The sequence below is a fragment of the Oryza sativa genome, chromosome 5 (genome assembly GCF_034140825.1).
Source record: "Oryza sativa Japonica Group chromosome 5, ASM3414082v1".
Lineage (NCBI taxonomy): Eukaryota > Viridiplantae > Streptophyta > Magnoliopsida > Poales > Poaceae > Oryza > Oryza sativa.
The window spans coordinates 103599-122263 of NC_089039.1; the positions used below are offsets into that span (position 1 = coordinate 103599).

General features: G+C 45.9%; 3 protein-coding genes and 1 long non-coding RNA gene across 9 annotated transcripts; 1 reads left to right on the plus strand and 3 right to left on the minus strand.

Annotated features, from left to right (window-relative positions):
• Positions 1–21: 21 nt before the first annotated feature.
• On the minus strand, positions 22–1042 carry LOC9268312 (uncharacterized). Its single transcript, XM_015784022.3, has 2 exons — positions 666–1042; positions 22–537 (listed from the first exon to the last, which is right to left on the minus strand). The coding sequence occupies exons 1-2, from the start codon at positions 949–951 to the stop codon at positions 218–220; spliced, it is 606 nt and encodes a 201-aa protein (XP_015639508.1). The 5' UTR covers positions 952–1042; the 3' UTR covers positions 22–217.
• Positions 1043–1494: 452 nt separating this feature from the next.
• LOC4337526 (large ribosomal subunit protein bL28c) lies at positions 1495–3883 on the minus strand. The gene is made up of 2 exons (XM_015784023.3): positions 3660–3883; positions 1495–2044 (listed from the first exon to the last, which is right to left on the minus strand). The coding sequence occupies exons 1-2, from the start codon at positions 3838–3840 to the stop codon at positions 1812–1814; spliced, it is 414 nt and encodes a 137-aa protein (XP_015639509.1). The 5' UTR covers positions 3841–3883; the 3' UTR covers positions 1495–1811.
• A 1630-nt stretch (positions 3884–5513) lies between these two features.
• On the minus strand, positions 5514–8268 carry LOC4337528 (abscisic acid 8'-hydroxylase 4). 6 transcript variants are annotated; one of them, XR_010741398.1, is made up of 6 exons: positions 7020–8262; positions 6807–6887; positions 6602–6680; positions 6208–6307; positions 5958–6112; positions 5514–5862 (listed from the first exon to the last, which is right to left on the minus strand). XR_010741398.1 is itself a non-coding variant. In XM_015784025.3 (6 exons), the coding sequence occupies exons 1-6, from the start codon at positions 8049–8051 to the stop codon at positions 5760–5762; spliced, it is 1557 nt and encodes a 518-aa protein (XP_015639511.1). In that variant the 5' UTR covers positions 8052–8268; the 3' UTR covers positions 5514–5759. The 6 variants fall into 6 exon arrangements, 2 of the variants coding, with proteins under 2 accessions (XP_015639511.1, XP_015639510.1); XR_010741399.1 differs by having other exon boundaries at positions 6201–6307; positions 6498–6680; XR_010741400.1 differs by having other exon boundaries at positions 5958–6121; positions 6201–6307; positions 6498–6680.
• Positions 8269–9651: 1383 nt separating this feature from the next.
• Positions 9652–10727, plus strand: LOC136356713 (uncharacterized). Its single transcript, XR_010741639.1, has 2 exons — positions 9652–10242; positions 10355–10727. It is a non-coding gene; the product is annotated as an uncharacterized lncRNA (long non-coding RNA).
• The last annotated feature ends 7938 nt before the right edge of the window (positions 10728–18665 follow it).

Genomic DNA, 18665 nt, shown 5'->3' on the forward strand with positions numbered 1-18665 from the left:
ACCCAGTAAACGAACAAGAGATAAATTAGAGGCAGACTAGTGAGGAGGTGCATATAAGCATAGATCCATACATTCATGCAACTCTAGAGCCATACATTAACAAGTGGAGTGGTTAACATGAGATGATGCGGAGATTAGCAGCAGCTAGCTACCTTAATTAGTAGATACTCCTAAGGTAGGAGGAGTGAGTACTCCACAGTGGGGAAGCAGATGGAGCTTAGTGGCGATTGGCAGGGGTAGTGGCAGAGAGCATCTTGTCAACTTTGGCCAAAAGGCCTCGCATCTCTCCCGCAAGCGCAAGCTTTGCTCCATGGTCATGGCTAGCGGTAGCAGTAGCTGTAGGCGAGCGGCCCAGCAGTGAGGAGATCATCTTCTGGAGATTGTTCCTAACATCCGTGAGTGGGAGCCTGATTGTTGTTGTTGGAGTAGAAGCTGCTGCTGCTGCTTCTTTCTTCTTCTTCTTCTTGGTTTTACTAGTAGTCTCCTCCTCCTTTTGGCGGCTGCTGCTTGGATTGAATTCAGCTTGAGCGTTGATACCTGCATTAATAAATGAGGCTCAGGCAGCAGCATTCAAGATAAAAGAGTACAAGAAGAAGAGATAGATATCCTATGCTATGCTAGTATATACTGTACTAGAATGAATATAATGGATTGAAGTTGCTTACGGGTTGAGGAGGAAGAAGGGGAGGTGGTCTTGTGCAGGGTAAAGAAGCGGCGGAGCAGGTGGACATTGGCAGCATCCATGTCCAAGAGCGCGGCGGCGTGGAGCGCCGACAGCATGTCCGCCACGGCGACATTGGTGAGGTCCTCCGACTGATCGGAATCGGATACGGACACGTCGTCTTGGACAGTGACTGTAGTGAAGGGGAAGGTGTAGGGAGGGGAGAGGTACCTGCTCCTCTTGCGCGACCGCTTCTCCAAATTCTTCTCCATGGATATCTCCATACTCATCGACTACTAGTATCTCTCTTCGAGTTCGATCTCAATGGCACCGTTTGGACTTGGGAGGAGACGTCGACTAGTGAGACTAGTAGTGAGGACTGAGGAAGAGGGGATCGAGGGATTGGCAGTCCTTGAGACAGACAGAGGTTGCGCGTGTGTGGAGCTGCCGGGTTGCTCCACGTCTACAACTCAACACCTTTTTCTCGTCTCTACATTTTTAGAGAGAAAAAAAACAACCTTCTAATTTTGTAGGGGTTCATTATTCATTTAGGCTCTTATTAAATATCAATAGCTAAAAAGGGGAATAAAACAATCCATCAATTTCAGCTATCTCAAACCAGACAGGCCATAGCAGTAGAACAATCAATATTGGCGTAGGAGTTCCTTTTGTACAAAACAAACAGCTTTTCAATTTTGTACAAGTTAATTCTTTCATTTAGGCTCTTATTAAATATCAATAGCCAAAAAGGAAATAAAATAATTAATCAATTTCAGCTTAGACTGGAAGACACTCTAAAGTGAAAAGCGCAAGATGCCAACTGCACGACCTGATGCTGCTCAAGTTACATCCATCCATCTTATAATTCGTAACCAACATACAGTATTAATTAGGAACTCGACCGAAATGAAACACTAGTAGCAAACAATTCGAGCCGGACTTGCAGCAGCAACACGGGATAAAAGGAAATTTAAGGAAACGAAGCCGGCCACCACCACCGATGAATGCATACTGTAGTACTCTACAATAAATTGCATCATCGAGATGAATGGATTTAATAATGGACTACATACAGCTCTGGTCTATTCAGCACAGCGGCAATTGATGAGAGAATACATGTATGTATGCATCATGATGATGATGATTTGATTTATTTCTTGTTGAGGTCGATGCCGGCCTTTTTGGCGACGGCGTCGAGGCCATGCTTCTCGATGGTCTTGAGGGCTTTGGTGGAGAGACGCAGCTTGACGAAGCGCTTGCCTTCCTCCCACCACAGCTTCTTGTACTGCAGGTTCACAAACTGCTGCTTCTTCGTCTTGTGGTTTGAGAAGGACACCTTGTTCGCCCTGTTGGTCTTCTTGTCCGTGAAGGGGCATATCCGGCCTGAGTCACCCACCCCCACATCATACAACAACATCACCATACACGCCATCTTGTTCCTACTACTACTAGTTTCTATAATTTGTGGCATCATGCAAACAAAAGATAAAGTATAATCTCACCCTTTTAAATTACTTGTCCTTAACTTTATCATAAGCCAAACATTTAATATCATAATATTTATGTGTTTATATATGCATCATGAAAAGTACCTTCATAATATATAGTACAATTAACATGTTGTTAAACTTTACAAATTTCTAGAAATTGATAAGTCACAATTATCTTTTTAAATAAGAAATTGATAGTTAAAGTTATGAATGGTTGACTTAGAATAAAACTAAAACTATAACTTGAAATGGCCAGAATAGTTATATTTTTTCTTTTCCCCCTTCTTTCTTATATACACTAGTAAGAAGAAGAAGCTCTGCTTATGTCTTAGAGAAACAAAGAGATGGTTGTCAGACATAAACAAGCAACCATTTCAAATATATTCTAAACAACCCTGTTAAATTTCACTTGGCGCAAGGATATTATTGGCCTTAAGTTAGTGGCGTGGAATCATCTCTTTCCACGCATTGCTAATATAGTGTTGTCACACGAGAAAGATGACTTTAAATTGAATCTAACACCTGATGGAAGATTCTTGGTTAAAACTCATTATCTTGCACATACAAGAGTTCCCAATTTTAACAAACATATCTAGAAGTTAAAAATCCCTCTCAAAGTGAAAATGTTTCTATCGTATTTATGTCGAGGGGTGGTGTTAACAAAAGATAACCTGGCTAAACGGAATTGAAAAGGGAATAAGACCTATTGTTTTTACCACAAGGAAGAAACGATAAAGCATTTATTTTTTGAATGTCGGCTAGCCCGATCAGTTTGGTCTTTAATCCAGATTGCATCGAACATTTCTTCACCTAGGAGTGTGTCACATATGTCTGGACAATGGAGTTTGCGACAAAACAAAGAGTCTAGGCCTCCTTTTCTACTAGGAGTTGACTTGTTGGGCTATTTGGCTATAAAGGAATGATGTGATTTTTGACAGGAAAATTGTTTCTTCTTCTTTGCAGGTTATTTTCTTGATCACACATTGGCTCCGATCATGGATTATTCTCAAGAAGCCAGATTACAGGGGTTTTGTCTGTTCGGCTTGTCTTCATTTGGAGCATGTGGTCAAGGTTTTTTTTTTTTACCCAGGCACATGAGCGGCAACCTAGTCTTCCGATATTAGGTCCTTAATCGTTGAGTTAGTTCTGTTTTTCTTGTTGTGTGGTATCTATTGGTTGTGCACTGACATGGTGCAAAGAACGACCAAATTCAATAAAGCTTCCATTCTCTTAAAAATACAAAGAAAGATCTGAGTTTATGGTAATAGATTGACAGCTAGTCTATTTTCGAGAGATTAAAGCAATCAATTACTAACAAATAGGTCATCTGGTTCTAGTAGTAGTATATATACAGTGGAGTATTGGATAGCGCAAAAAAAAAACGAAGGATAAAGTAACAACTTTAATAGTAGCAGAAATGACATTGGTGGTGTAATATAAAACTGTAATGTCAATCTGCGGGTGGATGGCTCGAAACAGAGAGAAGAAGGAGGAGGCAGATGACGTACGCGCGAGGATGGGGTGGAGCTTGGGACCGGCGGCGGAGGGCGCGGTGGTGGCTGCGGCGGAGAGGCCGAGGCTGAGGCCGGCGAGTTGCGAGGTGGCGAAGCCGAGAGAGGAAGAGGAGGAGGAAGTGCGAAGGAGCGGAGCCCTGGTGGCGGGCGTGAAGGAGCAGAGCATGGTCGCCATCGCCACTGGAGCCTGGAGGAAGAAGAAGAAGAAGAAGAGGATCAAGTCTTGTGCGGCTGCGGCGTGGCGTACAACTTGTTTCTCCTATCCTATCATAATCGTCTCTCTATGTACTGTGTGAGCAGGGGCCCATATATCGTAGTACTGTAGAAAAGGGCGGCCCAAGCCCAACTCTCATTACTACTAGTATTACTCACAGTGATAAGTCCACTTATTATCCCTTATTTTACGTCGAGTTTAATGGTATCTCTAAACCGCAATACCAGCAATCTTCACCCCCTCCCCCCCATTTTGGAAAAACCTTCCAAGTCAGTCTCATGGTATTATGGATGACTGGTTTCACTAACGTGGCATACCAATCAGAAAATTAAAATTTAAAGTGGACTTCCTCCCAACCTGTCCCCTCTCTTCCCCATCTCTCCACCTCCCCCCTCTCTTTCCCATCTCCTCCAGTGGGGAGAGGGGCGGCGGCCAGCGAGCCCATCCACGGGAGGTGGTAATGGTGGTGGGAGGTCAGTGATGAGGTGGCTCCAGTGGTCCACGACGGGGGAGAAGAGGAGGTAGGTGAGGGAGCCGGCGAGTTCGAGCTCATGAGCTATCTGCAGGAAAGCCCAGTCGTGTCAGGAGTGTGAGGAGCCGCGGGGATGGGAAGGGGGTGCTGCGGTGGTGGCGGCAAAACTTGAGCTCAAGCGGTAGTGATGAAGATGAGTACGCATGCGGAGGGTGACGTTGTTGATGGAGGTGTTGGGGAAGAAGCAAGTGAACTAGAGGGACAATGTCGTGTCGCACACCACCAACTCCCACACATTCTCGCGAGCATCCAAGATGGGGACAGTAGCAAAAGTCTGGCTCCCACTTCCAGATCCCCTTCGCATCAACCTCCATTCCAGATAGCACACTTCTACCCACTGGTCCACCTCCTCCTCTTCCTCATACTCCTCCACATCGCTCTTGGGCTCCTCCTCGTTGATGGCTTTTGAAGTGGAGACAGTGGAGCTCTCGGAGGAGACAGACCGGCATGCTCGCGACGACATCGCAACACCGGGTCGAGGTCGAGCCGGCCCCTACTTCTCTTTTCCGTCTTCAAGAACAGCCTCCTTGACTTCCGCCCACCCATCCCTCGCCGAAGGAGCTATCAAAGAGGTCACCCGAGAAGATGTGGAGTTGATTCTCTCCTCCTTGATGGCCAGGAAGACAGGAAGAGGACCCTCTCGCAGGCGGTGTGGAGGATTGTTGTCTGTCCTACCAGTGTTGGTGTGTGGTGGACCGACAAGGCTCCTCTAACTTAAGTCAAAGGGACATGCATCTCTAACATGTGGGCCTATAAAGGTGGGCCGCACCTGTCAAGGACTCATATCCTTCTAACTTTAAGTCAGAGGAGCTCCTTTCGTGGTGGACGAATGAACTCGTCGGCGTGTGAGAACAGAGAACTGACACTAAATGATGGAAGTGATATGGATTGAAGAAATTTGCAGTTTTAGTAGCAAAGTCAAAAGTGGTACGAATTAAATAGCATATCATGAAAGTGCTCTGAATCGGATGGCAAATACTGAAAATCCTCTGTTTATTTTGGCCATGGGCGTCCCGCACCCTGCTATGCTTCCTCTTCTCCTCCGCCACCATCGTCACGTGTCCAACTATTTGTTTCTTTCTTCTTCCTCACCGATTGCAAATTTACCATGAATAGTCTTGATACATCTACTCCAGATAGCAGGTCTTTTTTATTTATTACAAATAACAAAGGAATATCCTTCCTCCGAATTCCATCTCTAGGCTATTAGTTACAGTACAATACCGCTAGTTTCGAATAAATTGACAGCAGTTTTTGTTAATACTACCTTACTAATTAAACAGATAAAGTAGCTAGGCAGCCACGGTCCACAAGTCATCATGAAGAATCTAATTAATCTGGAACATTATCAAGAATTGTGGATGGGTGTGAGCAGAATGGGGCATCCGTTCTTTAACCTGGGGAACATTGCCCATTTCTCAAGGCTTGGATCGTCATCTGCCATCTCCCATCTGAAATCAGCACAGCAGTGTTGTTGTAATCGATTACAAGAGTCGACGAGATAGAGAGCATCATCTGGTTTCTGGTACTCCAGTACCTAACCTACCTGAAATTGGTGAGAAGGCGGTGTAGGAAGATAAGCATCATGATCTTGGCGTGGTTCATCCCCAGACATGTCCTCCCGCCTGCTCCAAATACCAGCAGCCTCCTCTTCTGTGGTTGTGCACGCCCAAGCTTCGCATCATCTCCCTCTCCCTCTTCCTGCAGACACTACAACAGTTGCTTAATTCAGATTCAGATAGTAGAAAAATGTAGAGGCAACCAAGCAAGTAAAGAAATTCGTACGTACGTCGAACCTAGAAGGATCAAACACCGTTGGGTTGTCGAAAACATCCGGGTCGTAGTGGAGAGACCTGGCGTCAATATTTACAATCCAGTCCTTCTTTATGTGAAACCCTGTATATACATACATGCAATGTCAAAATTACTCAGCATGTCAAGTGTACTACTTTCTCCGTTTCACAATATAAGTCATTCTAGTATTTCCTACATTAATATTAATATTAATATTAATGAATCTAAATAAATATATATGTCTAGATACATTAATATCAATATGAATGTGAGAAATGCTAGAATAACTTACATTGTGAAACGGAGAGAGTAGTAGTATAAGCTTAATTAATTTCCTTGAATTCGTATTGAGCAAGACATTAATAATAGTATACTGTAAGATACTACTCCAGTCACCTGCAACCTGGCAGTCCTTGAGCGCCACCCTTGGAAACCAGGAAACTATAGTGGCCATCCTCAGCGACTCTTTCACTGCCTGATGAAATATTATGTACTCACAGCTGAAGTTAAGCTTTACAGTAAGAAGTAGGAATAATTAATTAAGAAGCTTGCTAGTACTACTCCAATTAGCAAGGGGATGCAGGGGAGAAGGAGTACCTACCTTGTACGCATAGTCCATGGCGTTTAGGTGTTGCATAGTAAGAGAATAATCACCCTTAAGCTCCAGCCGAAATGCTTCTGCCTGCACAGTACAATTAATTAATTAATTATGCCCATGTATGTGAGGTACTCCTATATGTTATGTAAGTGTATTGATTGAATTGAAAATTTGAAGAAAGAAAGAAAGAAAGAAAGAAAGAAGAAGATAGTTGACCCGTAGCTTGTCCTGGATTAGGCGGTTGTCGCTGAGATACTTGACCATCCAGGTGATGGCGGTGGCCGTGGTAACCTGGCCGGCGATGATGAGGGTGAGCATGTTGTCCAGAATCTGGTCCTCAGTGAGGGCGTCGGGATGGCCAAGCTGCCGCCTCTGCATGAGCACGCTGAGCAAGTCGTGGTGATGGTGATGGTGATGGTGATGGTGATTTCTGGCCGCCATCTCCTCCCTGAGCGCCGCCATGATGCGCTTCCTGGCGTGCAGGCCCCTGCGGAAGCGCGTGCCGGGCAGCCAGCGCAGCGGCAGCGCCAGCATGGCCTGCGTGACGGCGAACACGTCGCTCTGCAGCGGCCTCAGCTTTCCGCCGCCGGCGCCCAGCAGCATCTCGCAGATGGCGCGGTAGCTTATGTGGAGAGCGGCGTCCAGCACCACGACGACTTGGTTTTGATTATGAGGCGGAAGAAGCGTAGTCCAGTGGCGGATGACGAGGCGGTCGAAGGCGGCGGCGAAAGCGGCGGTGGAAGGGGTGGCGAAGAGGGTGGTGGCGAGGGCGCGGCGGGCGTGGCGGTGGTGGGCGTGGGAGGTGGAGCAGAGGATGCTGTGGGGGCCGAGCAGGTCGGCGGCGGTGCGGGCGTAGCGCTTGGGCAAGTGGGGAGGTTCGGCGGTGAGGAGTTGGGAGGCGGCGGGGTGGGAGGCGGACACGAACACGTGGACGCGCCCCATGAGCGCGGTGCGGAAGCAGCAGGTTGCCTCCCCCTCCCCCTCCCCCTTGTACAACTTGTAGCGCTCCTGCACGAAGTGGTAGAATCCCCGCCCGCTGCCATGGGAGGCCAGGAAGGCCGCCGTCTCCCGCCACTGCCACACCCACACCCACCATGGACCTGCACCAGCTGCCGGAGGAGGAAGCAGCGGCCCCCCCGCTTCGGTCGTCTTCCACCATGACCGGTACCAGGAGGCCACAATTGTAAGGACGAGTAGAAGAAGCACAACCACCCACCATGCTCCTGCTGCCAGGGACTCCATATTCATCGATCGATCGATCGGTATACGACTAGCTAGCTAGGTTGCTGAGCTTGTTCATCTTCCACCGCGCGCTCCAACTACACAAACAGCTGATCGAGCCCTGCCCCTTAATTGGGCCTTGATGATAAATTCTACTCCGATATCATCAATCATCATGATAAGCCTAGCTACAAGGCCACTCCATGCCCACCGTTACAACGCACTCACTCAATCCCTTGTCAACACATCTACTCTAGCTACTATAGCTACTATAGTAGTACTCCCACCGTTTCTAAATATTTAGCTACTATAGTAGAACATATTTGACTGCTCGTCTTATTCAAAAAATTTTATGAAATATGTTATTGGAATTAATGAATGGGTCTTAGCCCACTCGAAGATTAATTCTTTGGAAAATCACAAAAGCCCACCTCATGGGATGGCATGCATGTGGAGTTTAGTACCACCTTGCTTATTCTAGGAGAGGGGGACCTTATTAAAAGGGAGGATGCCCTCCTAGTCACTTGAAGCATGTGTGGTGGAGAGAAGAGGGGAAACACACGCGCGCACTCGCTCGCCTGGCCTGGCCTGGCCTGGCAGGGCAGGCGGCGCGCGTGCACGACGTACGCGTCGAATGGTCCGAAAAATTGGCTCCTCACCCTTGCGCAGATGCAGCCTCCTTTTGCAGTTTTGTTTTGCTGCAAATTCGGATTCGTTTTTGTTTTGGAAACGTTCCGAAAAATCCGGTGCGTGCAAACGGCGTGGAGTCCGGATAAGTTACGCGCGACTTATCCGGTTCGGTTACGCGCAGTAGAGATCGTGCGGGCGCCCTGATCAAGCGACCCTTCTCTATATAAACCGACCTGCCGTCTTCACGCAGCACACGCAAAATCAATCTAGGGTTTGCCTCCTACTCTGTACTGCGCCGTCGCTCGTAGACTACTCCATCCCGCTCGCCGGCGTGCACCAGCGATCGGGAGAGCAGGTCTCCGGAACCTCTGTCTTTGACGTCCTGCACCGGGAGAAGGCGGCAATAAGGTTTTTGGGAAGCGCTTCGCGCGACTGCTCCCTGTTCGTTCGCGACGGCTCGCCTTCCTCTTCGCTCGCGTGTTTCGTGCCTTCGTAGACACCTGCGAAAAGTTTCGACCAAGCAGCCGGTCTTTTCGTCACCTTGGTACGTGTTCAATATGTTGCGCATATTTGATCTGTTCATGTTATACTGTGTAGTTTACATGTGTAGATCTAATGATGCGTTCATGCTAGTTTTCATCTGTAATGTCATGATTTATTTATGGAATAGATTAAATCATTATATGTCTATAATCTCAACAATCCAAAAACCTTATTATAGGCACTGTGATTTTACTATGGCTGGTTTTGTCGATGCACTGAGGCCGGATAAATTCACCGGTGTGCATTTTAAGAGATGGCAGATCAGGGTCACTCTGTGGCTGACAGCTATGAAATGCTTCTGGGTGAGTACTGGCAAACCTGAAGGAGTTCTTACTGCTGAACAGCAGAAGCAATTCGAGGAAGCCACTACTCTCTTTGTGGGATGCATTCTTAGCGTTCTTGGCGATCGTCTGGTCGAGGTGTATATGCATATGACCGACGCTAAGGAGTTGTGGGATGCACTGAATACTAAATTCGGTGCTACTGATGCTAGCAATGATCTGTATATCATGGAGCAGTTTCATGACTACAAAATGGCTGACAACCGTTCTGTAGTCGAACAGGCTCATGAGATACAAACCATGGCTAAGGAACTCGAACTCCTTAAGTGTGTCTTACCCGACAACTTTGTGGCCGGGTGCATTATTGCAAAACTACCTCCATCTTGGAGGAGTTTCGGTACTGCACTCAAACACAAGAGACAGGAATACTCCGTTGAGGGGTTGATTGCGTCTCTTAATGTTGAGGAGAAAGCTCGGGAAAAAGATGCCGCGTCTAAGGGCGATGGTGGGCAGTCCAGTGCCAATGTTGTGCACAAGGCCCAGAACAAGAGCAAGGGGAAATACAAAGCTCAGCAGACCACCAACTTCAAGAAGCAGAAGAAGAACAACAACAATCCTAATCAGGATGAGAGGACTTGCTTTGTGTGTGGCCAAGTTGGTCATCTGGCTAGGAAGTGTCCACAGCGCAAGGGGATGAAGGCACCTGCAGGGCAGACTTCTAAGTCTGCTAATGTGACCATTGGCAACACTGGAGATGGAAGCGGGTATGGTAATTTACCTACTGTTTTTTCAGTTAATCAATCTACTAATTGGTGGGTTGATACTAGGGCCAATGTACATGTTTGTGCTGACATCTCATTGTTTTCTTCTTATCAGGTCGCACGGGGTTCCACCGTCCTAATGGGGAATGGGTCACATGCTTCTGTTCATGGTGTTGGCACGGTAGATCTGAAGTTTACTTCGGGAAAGATCGTGCAGCTGAAGAACGTGCAGCATGTCCCTTCTATCGACAGGAATCTTGTTAGTGGCTCCCGTCTGACTAGAGACGGATTTAAGTTGGTTTTTGAGTCTAATAAAGTAGTCGTGTCTAAACATGGATATTTTATTGGTAAAGGTTATGAGTGCGGAGGCCTGTTCCGCTTTTCCCTTTCTGATTTCTGCAATAAGTCTGTGAACCATATTTGTGGCAGTGTGGATGATGAGGCTAATGTTTGGCATTCACGTTTATGTCATATTAATTTTGGCTTGATGTCTCGGCTTTCCAGCATGTGTTTAATTCCTAAGTTTTCCATTGTCAAAGGTTCTAAGTGCCATAGTTGTGTGCAATCAAAGCAACCTCGCAAGCCTCACAAGGCTGCCGAGGAGAGAAACTTGGCACCACTAGAACTCCTACATTCAGATCTTTGTGAAATGAATGGGGTGTTGACGAAGGGTGGAAAACGATATTTCATGACATTCATTGATGATGCTACTAGATTTTGCTATGTGTACTTGTTGAAAACGAAAGACGAGGCTCTAGACTATTTTAAAATTTATAAGGCAGAAGTTGAAAATCAACTTGACAGAAAGATAAAAAGGCTTAGGTCTGATCATGGTGGAGAGTTTTTCTCGAACGAGTTTGACTTATTCTGTGAGGAACATGGCATCATACATGAGATGACGCCTCCCTATTCTCCCGAGTCTAATGGGATTGCTGAAAGGAAGAATCGCACACTGACTGACTTGGTGAATGCCATGTTGGACACCGCGGGACTGCCTAAGGCATGGTGGGGGGAGGCATTGTTGACCTCAAATCATGTGTTAAACAGAGTTCCTAACAGAAATAAGGACAAAACACCATATGAGATATGGATTGGTAGAAAACCATCACTTTCTTATTTGCGCACATGGGGGTGCTTGGCGAAAGTCAATGTACCAATAACGAAGAAGCGCAAACTTGGACCTAAGACTGTGGACTGTGTTTTTCTGGGATATGCTCATCATAGCATTGCCTATAGATTTTTAGTAGTTAAATCCGAGGTATCGGACATGCATGTTGGTACAATTATGGAGTCTCGTGATGCTATCTTCTTTGAGAGCTTTTTCCCAATGAAGGATACACATAGTGGTTCGAACCAACCATCTGAAATAATTCCCAGTTCAATCACACCACCAGAACAAACTGAACATACACATGAACTTGTCTCTGAGGAGGATGTCAGTGAAGCTCCTCGAAGGAGTAAGAGACAAAGGACGGCTAAGTCTTTTGGTGATGATTTCACTGTGTACCTCGTGGATGACACTCCTAAGTCAATTTCAGAAGCATATGCATCTCCTGATGCAGACTACTGGAAGGAGGCTGTCCGTAGTGAAATGGATTCCATTATCGCTAACGGGACTTGGGAGGTGACAGAGCGACCCTATGGGTGTAAACCTGTGGGGTGCAAGTGGGTGTTCAAGAAGAAGCTTAGGCCTGACGGTACTATTGAAAAGTACAAGGCTCGGCTTGTTGCTAAGGGCTATACTCAGAAAGAAGGCGAATATTTCTTTGACACTTACTCACCTGTTGCTAGATTGACCACAATTCGTGTGCTACTTTCCTAGCAGCCTCACATGGTCTTCTCGTTCATCAAATGGACGTTAAGACAGCTTTTCTTAATGGAGAGCTGGATGAGGAGATCTATATGGATCAACCTGATGGGTTTGTAGTTGAAGGTCAAGAAGGCAAAGTGTGCAAATTGTTGAAGTCTTTGTATGGTCTGAAACAAGCTCCTAAGCAATGGCATGAGAAATTTGACAAAACATTGACATCTGCAGGCTTTGCAGTCAATAAGGCAAATAAATGTGTGTACTATCGCCATGGTGGGGGTGAGGGAGTTATTTTGTGCTTGTAAGTTGACGACATACTGATATTTGGGACAAACCTTGAGGTGATAAATGAGGTTAAATCATTCTTGTCTCAAAATTTTGATATGAAAGATTTGGGAGTAGCTGATGTTATCTTAAACATTAAGCTAATTAGAGGTGAGAATGGGATTACGCTCTTGCAGTCCCATTATGTGGAGAAGATCTTGAATCGCTTTGGCTACATTGATAGTAAGCCTTCTCCAACACCTTATGATCCTAGCTTGTTGCTTCGCAAGAACAAGAGAATTGCTAGGAATCAACTGGAATACTCCCAAATCATTGGCTCGTTGATGTACCTGGCTAGTGCAACTAGGCCTGATATCTCCTTTGCTGTGAGCAAGTTGAGCCGATTTACCTCTAATCCGGGAGATGATCACTGGCGTGCGCTTGAGCGAGTAATGCGCTATCTGAAAGGTACTGTGGAATTGGGGCTTCACTATACTGGGTATCCTGTGGTACTGGAGGGTTATAGTGATTCTAACTGGATCTCTGATGTGGATGAGATCAAAGCCACTAGTGGATATGTTTTCACACTGGGTGGTGGTGCTGTTTCATGGAGGTCTTGCAAACAGACCATTTTGACGAGGTCAACCATGGAAGCAGAGCTAACGGCACTGGATACTGCTACTGTTGAGGCAGAATGGCTGCGTGATCTATTAATGGATCTGCCTGTTGTTGAAAAACCGGTGCCGGCTATCCTTATGAACTGTGACAATCAAACGGTAATTGTCAAAGTGAATAGTTCTAAGGATAATATGAAATCGTCTAGACATGTGAAAAGACGATTGAAGTCTGTCAGGAAATTAAGAAACTCCGGAGTTATAACGTTGGATTACATCCAAACAGCGAGAAACCTGGCAGATCCCTTCACGAAGGGACTATCACGAAATGTGATAGACAATGCATCGAAGGAGATGGGTTTGAGACCCATATGAGTTATACTATGGTGGTAACCCAGTCTATGTGATCGGAGATCCCGTGAATTAGATCCTGAGAAGAACAAACCATTAGTAAACTAGAGGAGAGTATCAATATATATACCCTCTCCAAGTGAAGATGCATGTACTCTCGTGAGCTGCAAGGCAGGTTGGCTATGCCTTAATGAGTTCTGTTGACTTTAATTAGCAAAGATGTTGTCCTGCAGAGCATTCTTGAAAGAACTCACCTTTGTGAGCTTGACTGTTGGTCGCAGTCTATGAAGATTTTGGGTGAATCTTCTAGGAAGCTTACTAAAGACCTAGGAGTATGACTTATACGCTCCACCCGAGGGGTAGTCTACAGACGGTCTAGTACCAGATAAGACTTTGAGTGAAACTTGCTTGCACAAGACTTGTAATTCAAGGCGTAGTCCATTGTTCAAGTTGTGAGTAAGTGTAGCTTGGAATTCTAGGTGGATGTTCAACCTTAATTGGTCTCCATCGAACCGCTGGTATATAAACAGTACATTGGAAAAGGCAAATCTCAGTGGGATTTTGAGATTTGGTGGGGGATTGTTGGAATTAATGAATGGGCCTTAGCCCACTCGAAGATTAATTCTTTGGAAAATCACAAAAGCCCACCTCATGGGATGGCATGCATGTGGAGTTTAGTACCACCTTGCTTATTCTAGGAGAGGGGGACCTTATTAAAAGGGAGGATGCCCTCCTAGTCACTTGAAGCATGTGTGGTGGAGAGAAGAGGGGAAACACATGCGCGCGCTCGCTCGCCTCGCCTCGCCTCGCCTCGCCTGGCCTGGCCTGGCAGGCGGCGCGCGTGCACGACGTACGCGTCGAATGGTCCGAAAAATTGGCTCCTCACCCTTGCGCAGATGCAGCCTCCTTTTGCAGTTTTGTTTTGCTGCAAATTCGGATTCGTTTTTGTTTTGGAAACGTTCCGAAAAATCCGGTGCGTGCAAACGGCATGGAGTCCGGATAAGTTACGCGCGACTTATCCGGTTCGGTTACGCGCAGTAGAGATCGTGCGGGCGCCCTGATCAAGCGACCCTTCTCTATATAAACCGACCTGCCGTCTTCACGCAGCACACGCAAAATCAATCTAGGGTTTGCCTCCTACTCTGTACTGCGCCGTCGCTCGTAGACTACTCCATCCCGCTCGCCGGCGTGCACCAGCGATCGGGAGAGCAGGTCTCCGGAACCTCTGTCTTTGACGTCCTGCACCGGGAGAAGGCGGCAATAAGGTTTTTGGGAAGCGCTTCGCGCGACTGCTCCCTGTTCGTTCGCGACGGCTCGCCTTCCTCTTCGCTCGCGTGTTTCGTGCCTTCGTAGACACCTGCGAAAAGTTTCGACCAAGCAGCCGGTCTTTTCGTCACCTTGGTACGTGTTCAATATGTTGCGCATATTTGATCTGTTCATGTTATACTGTGTAGTTTACATGTGTAGATCTAATGATGCGTTCATGCTAGTTTTCATCTGTAATGTCATGATTTATTTATGGAATAGATTAAATCATTATATGTCTATAATCTCAACATACGTAAAACTATATGTATACATATAAGTATATTTAACAATAAATCAAATGATAGGAAAAACATTAATAATTACTTAATTTTTTTTAATAAGACGAACAGTCAAACATATTTTAAAAAATCAACGGTGTTAAGTATTTAGAAATGGAGGGGTATGTATCATCATCCTACCACTAAGGTCCCTTCGCACGCGACAATTAATTAAAAATAGGAAAATCACAAAGTTTTTATATCTAATGTATACGCAAAATAGATAATTAAAAATACAACAAAAATACATAAATAACCATCCAGAGATAGATTTAGAGAATTTTTTTCAACAGGTCAAAACTCTCGTTTTTTTTCCTAAAAAATCTACCCTCGTTGAGCCCTTCCTATGAAATGTCATATGAATTGAGAATATGTTTCAAAAGACTACATAGAAAATTTTCATATAGAAATATTGCAATCCCTCCACAAATCCTTTAAACTTCTAAAAGGAGGCATAAATTGAGTTATGGCTAATTACTACTCCTAGTTAGCTTCATATTGTACGGTGTTTTATATTTTTAAGTCCAACTTTTTAAACTTTACCAAGTTTACAGAACGTAACAATATCTGCAATAAAAAAAGTAATTAGTTTCATTAAATTTACAATTAGATGAACTCCCAATATTCCAAGCGCCTAACTCTGCCCCCCGTAGGCCACGTGCGTGATGTATTTTTTAAATATATTTATTTTGTGCTAAAATGTTTTTACATAGACTTGAGCTTGCCGCAGCAGCCATGCATGGCCAATGTCGATGGTAGGCAGGCAGGCTTCCACCTCAACCTGTCGGAGGAAAAAGAGGATTGACGGATGTCAAGAAGATGCCTCGTGCTACCTCATCTCTTCATCTCATTTTGTGCGGTGCTTATAACTTTTTATATCTAATACTTGATCGTCCATATCATTTATTTTTATATGATGAATATTTTTATTGTTATTAGCATATAAAACCTGAATAGTGTTTTATGCGTGACTTTTTCTATTTTTATATAAATTCTTCAAATAAGACGAATGATGAAATATTAGACACATAAACATACAACTATGGGCCTGTTCAGATTGATGACATTTTCAATCATACCATTATTTGGTAAAATTGATAATTATATGGCTACGTTTAGTTTGTTACCAAATATTGGCAATATGTATAGAATTTTGACAACATTATTAAGATAATCCTATTAAAATTTTGACAATGTTACCAATTTATCAAAGGTTTATTTTGGTACCAATCTAAACGGACCCTATATTTAAAATGGAACAACAGAGAGTAGATCAGACGTGATGCGTCCACATACGGGCGGCGGACGTAGAAATGGGCTAAGGCTTGGGGTCTCCGTTTGGCCCAATAGATATTAACACGGTCAAAATTCATGGAAAATGTTTATTTTGTATCCCACCACAATGTGGGGGAATAAGTTCATCGGAGGTCCCTTAACTTATCAACGAATCCGATTTTCGTCCTTCAACCGAAAAAACCAGATACAATAGGTCCCTCAGCTATCAAAACCAGTACAGATTAGGTTCCTCGGCGGTTTTGTCTAACGTGGCACTTACGTGGTTAATTGGACGCGGTCTTTATCTGACATGGCGCTTACGTGGCAAGTCGATCCGGAAAAATAAGGGCAGTCCCAACCCATAACACTAGACATGGTTTCCATAAACTCCATATCATCAAGAAACTAGTACTAGACACTACTCTTCCAATGTAAACACCACTATTCCATACTTCAATTTAATGCTACTTATCTCACATGATGTCTTGGATGTTGTATAGAAACCATGTCTCATGCAAGACATGGTTTTCTTTTCTTTTCTCATTTATTCACTTGCCACATCAATTTTTTGTCATAGGTGGCAACTTATTTAATGCTATGGACACTATCCTAGTTATTGGGTTGGGAACGCCCTAATAAACTCCATGCGACCCACATGTCAGTTTCACACCCAAATTAATAAAAAATGATGGGGCCCACGTGGACCCCATATGTCATTCCCACTCTTGTTTTTCCTCCTCTCTCCCCATCTCCCCTTTCCTCTTTGCAGGCCCGACGGAGAGTCATCGGCCCGGGGGAATCGGCACCACCACCACCACACGACGGCGAGAAGGCGGCGGCGGCGGAGGCGGAGGCGGCGCTGGTATTCCGGTGCGGCGGCGTCGGCGGCGATCCCGACGAGTAGCCGGACCCGGTGTGCGGTACAACCCGCCGCTGTCGTTCTCGTCGTCGCCGGCGTGAGGTACGACCCGAACGGCAGCGCCGCAGCGTCCCAGGACCCACCGCTCGGCGCTCGCAGCGCCTTCGGGACAGACGGAATGGGAACTCATCCGCCGCGTTACGAGGCATCAGTGCATCACTGACGTGAAATCGAATTGTGTTCGAAATCGAGAGCCTGATTTGAAACACAAAAAGGGAATTGTGTCGACGTTAATAGCTAAGATCTGAAACACAGAAATTAGTGACGAATGAGACGAGACACATGATCCATCTTTATTCATAGCACGCCACGGCCAGCGCCGCCGACGCCGCGCCCCCCGCGGCCGCGCTCGTGATCCGTGCCGGCGCCGGCGGCACGCCTCCGTCCACCTGCGCCGACGCCACCGACGCGGACATCAGGGCCACCGCCGCGACCAAGGCGAGCAACACGGCGCCTCGAGATGCCATCGCAGGAATGATTGAGTACGGCAAGCGATGCAGAAGCACCCGGCGGCTCAGGTTAACCAAGGTGGAGAGAGAGAGAGAGAGAGAGAGAGAGAGAGAGAGAGAGAGAGAGAGAGAGAGAGAGAGAGAGAGAGAGAGAGAGAGAGAGCGGTGAAACGGTGGCGGCATGGGTAGTGGGGTATATATCGAGGTGGCGCGCGCTCGGAGGCTGCCGTCCCGGGGGCGCGGGCGCGAGGGGCGCGTCGGCTGGTATTCCCGTGGTGCGACGCTTGGTGGGCCTCGCCGCGACACGTTGGGCTCGTCGCCGACGCCGCCGCACGGGAATACCAGCGCCGCCGCCGCCGCCGCTTTCTCGCAGCCGCGTGGTGGTGGTGGTGCCGATTCACCCCAGTAGCTGACTCTCCGTCATGCGAGGAGAGGGGATGGGGAGAGAGGAGGAAGAAGAAGAGGAGTGGGAATGACATGTGGGGCCCACGTGGGCCCCATCATTTTTAATTAATTTATGTGTGAAACTGACATGTGGGTCCCACGGGGTTTATTATTTTTCAATATCAAATTGGCGCGTAAGCGCCACGTTAATGCCACGTCAGATGAAGACTGAGTCAAATTATCCACATAAACGTCATGTCAGCCAAAACCGCCGAGAGACCTAATCTGCACTGGTTTTGACAGTTGAGGGACCCGTTGTATCTGGTTTATTGGTTGAAGGACGAAAATCAGATTCGTTAACAAGTTAAGGGACCTCAGATGAACTTATTCCATATCGGGGATAGAGCCTCCTTTAATTATACGAACCTGTTATTTAATGACGGATTTCATAGTAATATTTCATTATTCCTATATATGTTTTTTTAAATATAAGTAATATTTATAACGGATAAAGTATACACTTTGACAAAAGGTAAAAGGAAAAACAACAACTGATAGGAAGGGGAACTATTCTGATCCTCGTTAATTTATTGAAATACCACCCAAATAATTATGATTTTTTTTAAATAAATGTTAGTTTCTCTTTTTTTTCTCAAAGTGTTGTTTGATTTCGAACTTGATTTTTTGCCGCAATAGATGTCGCTGTGTCGTGCAAACGCGTTAGCAAGCTAAGTCACGCGCGTTTTGTGGCCTACGACCTCACACAGCTGTTTCGGC